The 10712-nt window shown below is 45.1% G+C and overlaps 2 protein-coding genes and 1 pseudogene across 3 annotated transcripts; 1 reads left to right on the forward strand and 2 right to left on the reverse strand.

Moving 5' to 3' along the window:
• The first annotated feature begins 55 nt into the window (after window positions 1–55).
• LOC117856099 (probably inactive leucine-rich repeat receptor-like protein kinase At5g48380) lies at window positions 56–1442 on the forward strand (annotated as a pseudogene).
• An 81-nt stretch (window positions 1443–1523) lies between these two features.
• Window positions 1524–4409, reverse strand: LOC117856093 (pectin acetylesterase 5). 2 transcript variants are annotated; one of them, XM_034738528.2, is made up of 12 exons: window positions 3999–4409; window positions 3836–3918; window positions 3466–3598; window positions 3182–3261; window positions 3015–3104; window positions 2815–2939; window positions 2669–2729; window positions 2483–2536; window positions 2310–2387; window positions 2114–2219; window positions 1864–2009; window positions 1524–1764 (listed from the first exon to the last, which is right to left on the reverse strand). In XM_034738528.2, the coding sequence occupies exons 1-12, from the start codon at window positions 4210–4212 to the stop codon at window positions 1663–1665; spliced, it is 1272 nt and encodes a 423-aa protein (XP_034594419.1). In that variant the 5' UTR covers window positions 4213–4409; the 3' UTR covers window positions 1524–1662. The 2 variants fall into 2 exon arrangements, with proteins under 2 accessions (XP_034594419.1, XP_034594420.1); XM_034738529.2 differs by having other exon boundaries at window positions 1524–1761; window positions 3999–4389.
• Window positions 4410–7710: 3301 nt separating this feature from the next.
• On the reverse strand, window positions 7711–10190 carry LOC117856094 (pectin acetylesterase 5-like). Its single transcript, XM_072293861.1, has 8 exons — window positions 10058–10190; window positions 9871–9972; window positions 9550–9801; window positions 9389–9445; window positions 9218–9268; window positions 9027–9132; window positions 8786–8931; window positions 7711–8644 (listed from the first exon to the last, which is right to left on the reverse strand). Exons 3-8 carry the CDS (start codon window positions 9583–9585, stop codon window positions 8549–8551), a joined length of 492 nt encoding a protein of 163 aa, XP_072149962.1. The 5' UTR covers window positions 9586–9801; window positions 9871–9972; window positions 10058–10190; the 3' UTR covers window positions 7711–8548.
• Between the last annotated feature and the right edge of the window lie 522 nt (window positions 10191–10712).

Here is a 10712-nt window from a genome sequence, read left to right on the forward strand (position 1 = left end):
CCTCGACCTTCATCACAACTGGTTCACCGGCCCGATCCCTGAGCAGCTCGGCAGTTTTGGAGCGTTAAATTCGTTGAAACTTCTCCCCGCCCAATTGGCAAACAACTTGTCACGACCGGCAAGTGCGTGCCATGTCAGTCACGACCGGCGCCGTGTCAGTCAAACACGGTAGACGCCAATTGGCAAGTGCGTGCCCGCCCAATTTCACGCGAGGAAATAAACTTCTCCCCGCCGGCACGGCGACGTCGTCCCATACTCCCATCTCCTTCGCTTTCCATCTCGTCTCCATCCGACACTAGGTGGACTGACCCTAACATTTAACACAAGGGATTGATCTCCCCTTTCATCTGTCGCGGGTGATGCCTTGTGCAGTTCTGCTTTGCCTGGATCAACTAAGAGCCGGTAATTCTCCTGAAACGCATCCTCTGTTTCAGATTTTACACGACTGTTGAACATCTAGTGATGGCGCTGCTAAACATATGGAGGAAAAAAAACTAATATTTCGAGTTCTTGTTTTTTTTTCTCACTTATGCAGGTAGGCATCACCATATTTTGTGCCTGTGTAGGAACACTATTTCTTCATTACAAGAGAATTTTTTTTTAAGCAATAAGCAAGAGAAGGTTTTGGATATCCTTTCACAGCTTTGAGCGGAACCATGTCTTGGATGGTCGGTGGTATCAAGTTCCTCCTTTGGTTTCTGCTTTTGAGCAGCTCATCATTTTGTTTCGGTTCCGAACTTGATGTAACCTGCTTGAAGACTTTATAGAAATCAGTGATTGATCCTAGGGGCATATTGAAATCCTCATGGGATTTCAGCAGATTCATATGCGGCTTTACTGGTGTGGAATGTTGGCACCCTGATGAAGACAGGATTCTTTCGCTGAGTCTAAGCGACCTCGGGCTTCAAGGCCAATTTCCTCAGGGTCTTGAGTATTGCACTAGTCTAGTCAGCCTTGACCTGTCAAGTAACAATTTTTCAGGGCCCATCTCTTCCGACATTGCGAGGCAGCTGCCCTATTTGTCATCTCTGGATCTCTCATACAATAATTTTTTAGGTGAAATCCCACTTAGCATCTCAAATATGGTTTACCTGAACGGCCTCAACCTTCAGCACAACCAACTCAGCGGTCAAATTCGTGAACAATTCAGTGGGCTGGCTCGGTTAACATCGTTCAATGTTGCAGACAACTTGTTATCAGGAACTATTCCTTCAACTTTGCAGAAGTTTCCGGCTTCAACTTTTGCTAGTAACCGAGGGCTTTGTGATGCACCGTTGGATGAGTGCCCCAGCAGAAAAACGAAACGGAGGCTAATGATCCATGACGAGTCCGTTATTGGTGCAGCTGTTGGGTTCGCCGTGGGTTTTGTCGCGGCCTTCACTTGGCTATTATTATTGCATCCTAATTGCTTTGAGTTCATGAGTTTGATTTTATTTATGTAATAGGATCTATATTTCTTCTCCTGCATAAATGATATGGCAGTGCTCCTGCCAAGGTTTCAAAAAAAAAGTTGTAGAACAAAATTTCCTTCGCTCAAAAATCAGGATTTTGTTATTTATATTTCATGTATTGTTTTCAACTCGGAAACAGGGAGGGGGAAAATTCCACTTATTACAAATGTATGTAAATCTCGGCTTAGACCATTGTTCCTGATGTGGGCAGCTAACTACCACATGTGGGGTTGCATGGATACTTGCAGTCGATCTGTTTCACCCCTTTCCTTCTACCAAAGTACCAATCTCCAACAGCCTCTGCAATAGTCTGCTAAAAAAAAAGTAGGAAAAATACGAGGTTATGGTTATGCGACATGCTTTGCTATTGCAGTGTAAACTGTACAGTTCAGTGATTTGGATTGGACCTCACCTTGTTATCAAGCCTTGGGGAGGTCGGCGAATGCCATGAGCCATTCCATTGAGTTTGACAGTGGGTGAAGCATGAATCGATGAACAGCCCCCACTCCCTTTTACCTTCAGCAGCCTTCAACTCATGGATGAGTTTCCTTCTGAATCCTGCAAAACACGGCCAAAGAAGAAAACATTTGTCGTCAAAGGAAACAGGACGGACAGCACCGATTGAATGCTGAAAACAGAAGAGATTGACAAGCTAGGCTAACCATGAAGCACATCGATCTGCTTGGAACTGCAGTTCCCAATATTATCTCTGCAATTGGACCATGTGTCTCCAGGATAGGATCCTACTGGCGCAACAACATTTTGGATCTGGAAAGTATAAGCATATTTACAGCAGTTAGGAACTAGGATGCTACCAAACTGACAAGTACTAGGAGCAATTAGTAAGATTGCAATCACCTGCCAAGAATCATATTCTGAGTTCACAATAAACGTGGGGGTGCTGATGCTCTTGATAAGTTCAGCAGGGAAGAAACACTAGAGCAAATTAAGAAAACATGTTGGCAAATGAGCCTGGCAGCATATCAAAGAGAGCTGAATTCCGTAGACAATGAGCAACTACAACTACATACATCTGTCGGGTCCTTCTTTGCCAGGCAGTCCTTGGGCAAAACTTCACTGACATTCTACAACAAAATTCAGAAAAGTTAACTCAATCACGTTTTAGTATCAAGCTGCACACACGTGTTGAACAGTTCCATCCCATGATCACATAAGGGAAAAGGCCTCAAGGTGAACAACTCCAGTCCACAGCTAACCTGAAGCTGAACAACGCCATTGAAGACCGACCGCATAGATCTTTCTCCTGATAAATCCTTTCTGTTGAGGAAAAGATGCCATACTTGATTTAGTACAAGTGCAACTTTATTATGCTATTGGGATATGCTAATGTCCAGAGACTAACGCATCAAGAAAGAATCCACCATCAGGAACGCATTTGACTGAAACCTCCTGAGGAAATTTTGCACGAAAATTATCGCAGTGCAGTAGTGTAGCTAGACCACCGGCAGAACAACCTGCGAGTAAGGCCTGCAAACCGATCACTACTGGTGATTACATTGCTAGAAGGCACTTGTACAAGAAGACGAAAAACAGTAGTTAAACCTGTTTAGCTGTGTCCATTCCTTTTCCCATGAGTTCGGCGATAACTGCTTCCCAGATGCGCAATCCTCTGAAGTACAATTTGGTTCCATCCTACATTAATTAAAGCCAGCATCAGTTTGAGGAATTCAGGATAGGCAACTCACATAGGAACCTAGAAAAAAAATCACCTCTGCTTCACCCTCTGCGTTACCAGAAAATGATGCCCCGTCACAATACCTTACAAAAACTTTATTCCAGTTGTAGAAATCTGATCACAGTTCAACACCAGTTGAAATTAGCGAAAGGACACATTGAGCTGTCAGAAGCATCAAAACTCAGTTCAGAAGCTTCGCCCAGACAAATAATAGGGAGATTGAAAGCGATCTAGCTGACTAGTTGTGCTATTTGAAAGAGGCACGTTTCTGAAGACCAAATAGTGGATCCATGAAAGAAGCACCTGCACTACACGTACCGGGATTTTGTGGTTGCTGGTCGTTGAATACCCCATCAAAAGTTATTGGTTCCATAAACTTGGACGAACCATACGCGGTCATTTTACGCCCGGAACAAGTTTCTGTGGTGTTGCTGCTGCACCAAGCTCCTCCCTGAGTTCCATTTCATCAATGTAAAATCAGCAATGCTGCGCCACGAAATCTACTAATTCAACATGAACAGAAACATCCCATCGTGCAAGAATGAACCCGTATGTAGCTGACTGTATATAACAAGCACCCATATCATATATAGCCACAACAGAGTTTTGTTGCAGGTTCCAGCTTCAAAAAATCGTGCACAACATCGGATGACTATCTCATCTTTCGTTCATGAAGACGATTGGTCACCTGAAGAAAGACGATCCAGCTTTGGGATCCGGAGCCGGAGCCTCTCTGCAAGTGATAAGCAGGCGGGCTTCCATCCAAGCACACTGCAACGCATGAACATACACAGATCATCAAGAACAAAGGACACGCGTGATGGAAGAAATCAAGGAGGCGACATCGTTACAGCTCAATATACCCGCGCCCTTCTCCTGCGCGCCGGCGACGAGCGTAAGCTCCACGAGCCCCGGAGAAGAATCCGCCGCCACCGCCACCGGTGAGCCGGAGAAGGCGGCGGCCAGGAGCACGAACAGTGGCGCCACCGCCACCGCGACAGTGTGGGTGTGCCCTGCAGGCCGGTGCTTCCGGACGACGAGCTGCGAATTGTGCTCGGTCGCCATGGCCGTCGTCGCGCTCGCACCGTGGCTTCAGCTAGTCACTGGGAGCCGGAACTACGGGTTGGTTATTGCCATCGTCGACGTCGAGTCTATATAGCTCGTCAAGCCGCGTGATGGAATCGATCATGGAGGCAAATAGATGGAACCCTCCAAGTGAGTCAGGATTTAAAGAGGAGTAGGACACGACAACTACCTCCAACTCCAAACGACAAGTCTACAGACTACAGAGACCGGGAGGAGACTCTTGACGCGGACTCCGTCGCTCCGCCGTGTACAGTGGACGAGAAGACGACGACGAGGGCCGGCTGCGGCTTTGCGGAAGAACGCGTGATGACCGCGCGTATCCCTGCCGAAACGTTCACGTCCCACACTGCCCACTTGGCACTTGCGGAAAAATTCGCCAAAACGAAGACGCCATCCTGTTGTATGATCGCTCCTCCGGACATGCAGATTTTATACACATTTTACTGAATTTGTCTGTTCATTTTGGTGAAAGTCTTGTCTGTTGAACCCAGGAGGCGTTGGTGAAAGTCTTATCTGCTGTCCTACTGCATGAATGGCTCAGCACTATTCAGAACGAGCAGCTTTATTCTTCTGTGAATGGCAGTATGGCACTAGGCTCTCATGTGCTTTTAACCCCACAAATGCCACGCACGCGATGTTGGTGGACATCTCTTTTCCTCGCCTTTTCTTTTGGTTTCTTTTATTTTTTGAAAGCAACAGACGCTGAGAGACACATATACAGACGCATGCAAACGAGCCCATAACAAATGCAGAAGATACAGATATGCAAATGCAGGTCGAGGTGTATCCTGAGTCTTGACACACTCCTGGTAATTCTCAACCAATCATTGTAGGCAGCTGGCTGCTGCACGTGGGGTTACGAAGGACAGGGACGCGCAACCAGACATGGTGAATGTGCGCATATCAAAATTCTTTTCTTGAAATTCAGCTTATATCACAAAAATCACCCTACACACCTCTTTTCTAGAATTGTCAGATCTACGTAGCCAAATGAGATGCTACTAGACCTAGGAACAAAACTAGGAAACCTTTAACACAAAGCGGAAGCAAACACGGAAAGGGCTAAACAAAAGTTGGAACCAAAACCGGAAGGGAATATTCCCAAAACCGGAGGGAAATCTTCCAAAACTGGACCTTCCTCTTTTCGAAACTGGAACCTCTGATTTTGCCCACACGGCCTGAAGGAGCTCCAGGAAAAATAGCAAAACTCGACCAAACGAACTCCAAAATTCCCGAGATTTGGACCATGGCTTTCCAAGTCCATCAAAAGTCTATTCCCAAGAAATCTCCTCAAAACAATTCCCTGTGCGGGTCAAGATCCGAAGAAAAAGAAACTCAATTAAATGACGTCCAAACTTCACGAAATTTTAGCCAAAGGTTCTCCCATAAGCAGTGAGCCTTTGCCCTAAAGATCTCCTCAAAAAGATCAAGACTTCACCTTGAGTTTCATGATTTTGGTCAAGAACACAAAAGAAAACGCCCACCTTTCAAATTGAAATTACTCCCTCAAAACTCCATGAATTGAAACGAAACTCGAGCCACAGTAGCACCTCCTCGAGGGCTAATAGATTTAGGAAGAAGATCTCAAAAAGCTCAAGTATTTATCGTGAATTTTGGAGAAAATTGAATACCCTACAAAGAACATGATTTGGAGAAAACTTCAAATCCGAGCCAAATTCATGAGGGATTTAAGTGGGATCACATCAAAGTTGCTGACAAGGATCCTAGCAACAAAAGACCCCCACAAATCTCACGGTATTTGGCCTCAAACATGAAGAACAAAAATTCCCACGAAAATGCTCCAAAAAACCTGAAAAAGATAAATTTCAGATTCAAAGAGGATGAAACAAGTGAGCATGAAATTGATCTTTTGATTACTCCACCATGTTCGGTTACAAGCCACTCCAAGCAAAATCAAAGCTTTGGATGACAAAAAGATCAAATCAAAGATCCTCTTATCTCTCTCCCTCTTTCTCCTACTAAAGGCTCTCACCAACAAAATGATAAGCCCACCACCAAAGAGCCAAAGAGATGTAGCTGCCCCATGTTGACGCTCGTTATTGACACACTTTTCGTGCATATTCTTATACTAACCCGCCACTTGGCACCTGAAATAACCCCATTTTCACATATGCAAGATATTTTGGAGGATATTTTATTTTCGCAGGAAATTGGGCTAAATATGCATTTTTTGGATAAAGCTTTGAGCGAGCAGTGGACCAGAGGAAGACGAAGACCAGGAGGCAAAAAAGGACCCATGCCAATCGGCCTGGTGCCCCTCAGGCCGATCGACCAATCGGCCTGGGTCTTTTGATCCTCTCTCGTGCTCATTTTTGTTAAGCAATCCTCCAAGATGATTTAAGGGCTAAGTTTGTGAAGATATAGTAAGAATCACTTCGGGATTAAAGGAGGAATAAAAAAAGATCAAGCGGAGATTTGGAAAGTTATTGAAGATCAATCTCATCCCAAGCTACCGATGTGCTAGGCTCACATGCAAGTGAAAATAAGCTTCCAAAATATCATAAAAGACTTAGGGACGAAGAAGGGCGCGAGAGGCCACAAGGAAGGACCAGGCTGATCTAAGGATTTCCTTGCTACCCTCACCTTCCAATTTCTGCCACACGCTTTCCAGACTATAAAGACCTTGAAAATTCACCGAGCCCGCAGATCAATCCACCAGAACTTGATGAAACCAAGAACATCCACCAGAGGAAGCTGAGGGCTGCTGCAAGCCTTCAAAGTTGTCTAGAAGATAGCTTAGGCCAACCCTAGCCGCCATGGCCTCCCTGCGCGGTTGTGCCATGGTGGAGTTCAGGAGCTAGTTGTGATCATCAATGGTATATACTTGGAGGCGATGATCTATAATATGAGCAATATCCTTCATGTCATCCGATCTGTTAGCGACTCAATGCCTCTTATATTATTGTATCTATCATGAATATGTGTGTTTCTTAGTCTAATTCATGGTTAGACTACCTAGCTTTCTTTTATGGAATCATGGTGATTAGATCTAATAAGTTGATCCTTCTTGATAGCTAGACACATTTACCTTATGATCGTGCCCTTAATCTACCTACGCTAATAGAGAGGATCGTGACGGGATCTTTCTTGTGTAAGGTGGGGGTTTTCGGGAGGTTGACCGGAGGTAGTAGTTTAAAGATTGTTTTGGATGAGATGCATGTTGTGCTTGCTTATTAGCTAGAACTACAACTGAAGACGATAAGCTTTTGCTACCCTTGGTGGTATTATCATATATATCTGTGGATCAGATCTACTTTACTCATGCTATTAATCTTTACATCAAGTTTGCTCTCATATGCAATCTATACTTCATGCTAGGATTAGATCCGTTGAGCTAAATAGAGAACCCTAGTCAGTTCGTTGCCGATCCACGGATTGATAAACCTTGGATGAAATATTCTAAGTGAAAAGCTACGATGATCCGTGCGCTTGCGGTTCACAAACTGGCATGCTAACTGTCATCAACACCCTATCAACCACTCCTCGTATATATAGACATTTGGCAAATGACCAAAATACCTTTACATGAAGATACAACCCAAATACCCCATAGGGTAAAACCGTTCAACTTTTTATCAGTACATCGAACGGACCCAGCGCCTTCACGACTTCACTTCGCCTCGACGCAAGCTTCGCGATGGTGCCACGCGTCCTCCGACTTGATGCCGTCCGGCCACACCGGATTCGCCCCCCGGTTTTGAGGTCAAACCGGTCAAACCCTCTTGCACACCCCGCAGGCGTGACTCACCCCCGGTTTTGAGGTCAAACCGATCAAACCCTCTTGCACACCCCGCTAGCGCGTGACTCACCGATGTTGACGCGTGTCCGGCCTCTGCCAAGCCTTTGACGCCTCCAAATCTTTCACTCCCCCTCCCGAGCTGCTTACTCGACTCGCCTCCATCCCGCTTGACTCGACCAACGCCGTCTCCACCCCGTTCGTGTACTCTTGCTCTCCCGTGCACCATGTGGATCGCCCATAATTCCACCCGAACTCCTCGGGTCCGTCAGTCCAAGTCTAGTCGTATTCTCCCTTCGCAGCTCTAGTTCATCGGCATGGACCTTTCGCTCGACCTTCACCTCATATTGTCGACCACCATATCGCATCCTACACCTGCACATCACAAGCCAAGAGACACAACACACAAGATATGTTTTACACCCACATCACACTACACACAATACAACACCTCCGGTTAGCCGTTAGCATAAGCATGCACATATGAAATATGAACTCAACCGGAAAAGTCTCAAATTATCTAATCAATCACTCATCACAAATAGACTAAGGTACTTCTCAACTCGATATCTCAGTTACATGGATACTTGCAGAGGATCTCTTCACCCCTCGGCTTCTACCAAAGTACCAATCCCCAACAGCCTCCGCGATCGTCTGCTCCGCAGAAAATCAAACTATTTTAGTCCAAGTGTAGACGATGACGCATCCAAAACGAAAGACAAAAGAAAACGCTGTGCCATCGCAGCGTCGCCGGCGTACAACTGCACAAGAGGAGTTCAAATGTTTGAACCTCACCTTATGACCAAGTCTTGGCGAGATCGGCGAATGCCACGAGACATTGAACGGAGTCTGACAGTGGGTGAAGCAAGAATCGACGAACAGCCCCCAGTCGCTCTTACCTTCAGCAACCTTCAGGTCGTGGACTAACTCCTTCCTGAATCCTGCAAAAATGTACAAGGAAAATACATTGCGCCACTGGCAGATGGTCACCAAAATGAGAGTAGAAAACAAAGAGACCAATAAGAGCTTGGCTAACCATGCAGAACATCAATCTGTTTGGAACTGCAGTTCCGGATATCAGCTTTGCAACTCGACCATGATTCTCCAGGATAGGACCCATTTGGCGCGAGAACATTTCCAATCTAAGCGAAGGTAAGCAGTTTCGATTCTGACCATTTGAGACTAATGTGCAGGGGAAAAAGGAGAAAGATTCTAATCAGTAATCACCTGCCAGGAATCATACTCCGAGTTCAGAATAAATGTTGGGGTGCTGATGCTCTTTATTAGCTCAGCAGCAAAGAAACACCGGGAGCAAAGAGCCAAAGAACATGTCAGGAAATAAATAAACTAGACAATATATATATCAAGGAGGACTGAACTAGACAATTTGCAAACTACCTCAGTCGGATCCTTGGTTTTTGCGAGGCAGTCCTTGGGCAAAACTTTTCTAACATTCTGGAAAAAAATTCAGAAAAAATAACTCAATTTCCATTTACTACCAAGCATGATGCATTTCAAAAGGGAGGAACGAAGGTGAACAACTCCGGTTCACAGCTAACCTGAAGATGAACGACTCCATCGCAGACCGACCGCATAAATCTTTCTCCAGATACGGTATAGAAGATTCAAAATTAAATTTGTAAACAAGCATGACACTAGTAGGGTATACAATTTTCATAAACTTGCATATCAAGAAAGAATCCAGCATCATTGAGGCATTTGACTGAAACCTCCTGAGGAAATCGTGCACGAAAGTTATCGCAGTGCAGTAGCGTAGCTAGACCACCAGCAGAACAACCTGCGAGTAAGGCCTGAAAAAGAATTCTAACTCGGTGCCAGTGATTCTTGCCCAAACCAGATGAAATTAAAAACAGTGATACCTGTTTAGCTTCGGCCAGTCCTATTCCCATGAGCTCATCATCAGTCCTATTAAGAATTACTTTCCAGATGCGCAGTCCTCTGTAAAAAAGTTTGGTTCCATCCTACACCAACGCTACATCATCAGTTCAAGACTTGAGATAGATTAAGACGGGCAGCACTGCACAAATCAGAGTTCAGAAAACTCACCCGATCTTGGCCCTCCGCATCCCCCGAGAACGATGCCCCATCACAATATATCTTATAACAACCTTATTCCAGTCATAGAAATTTGGTCATGTGCAAAGATGTATTGAGCAGGCAGAAGCATCAAAAGGCAACTCAAACGTTACGTCCTGAGGAAAGTGAGAGTGATGGCTAGGGACATGGAAAATGATAGCGGACTGGACAAAACATTCCAAATATGCGATCCCAACAAAGCATCTCTTCGCGTACCAGGATTAAGCTGGTGCTGATTGCTGAGCATCCCGTCAAACTCTACTGGTTCCATGAATTTAGACGAACCAAGTGCGGTCATTTTGCGCTCGGAACAGCTTTCTGCGGAGTTGCACCATGCTCCTCCCTGAATTTTATCAACCGGAAAATCAGCGACAGAGTTTGTCATAGTTAAACATCCTATGGCGCAGGAGCTAGACAACTTATTTATAACCGCAACCACTCCTAGCTTACAGCTTTCAGTCACCAAAATTGTGTAGAGCATCTATCGGAGTATGAGTGCTTCAGAGTTCAGACGCATCTAGCATCTTTTTTAGATAAAGGAATGGTATAAAAAGGATGCTAGATGCGTCTGAATTCTGAAGTACATTCATGAAAAATAGCATTTTCCAACTGAGTCTGAAAGAAA

This window comes from Setaria viridis, chromosome 5, assembly GCF_005286985.2.
Source record: "Setaria viridis chromosome 5, Setaria_viridis_v4.0, whole genome shotgun sequence".
NCBI classification, from domain to species: Eukaryota; Viridiplantae; Streptophyta; class Magnoliopsida; order Poales; family Poaceae; genus Setaria; species Setaria viridis.

Coding starts and splice junctions, on each gene's coding strand:
- LOC117856093 (XM_034738528.2), bottom strand. CDS start 4,212: ATGGCGACCGAGCACAATTCGCAGCTCGTCGTCCGGAAGCACCGGCCT. Junction 3,105..3,181: donor ACGCAGAGGGTGAAGCAGAG/GTGATTTTTTTT, acceptor TAATTAATGTAG/GATGGAACCAAATTGTACTT. Junction 2,730..2,814: donor GGTGGATTCTTTCTTGATGC/GTTAGTCTCTGG, acceptor TTTCCTCAACAG/AAAGGATTTATCAGGAGAAA.
- LOC117856094 (XM_072293861.1), bottom strand. CDS start 9,585: ATGCGGTCGGTCTGCGATGGAGTCGTTCATCTTCAG. Junction 9,269..9,388: donor AAACCAAGGATCCGACTGAG/GTAGTTTGCAAA, acceptor GAGCTAATAAAG/AGCATCAGCACCCCAACATT. Junction 9,133..9,217: donor CGGAGTATGATTCCTGGCAG/GTGATTACTGAT, acceptor ACCTTCGCTTAG/ATTGGAAATGTTCTCGCGCC.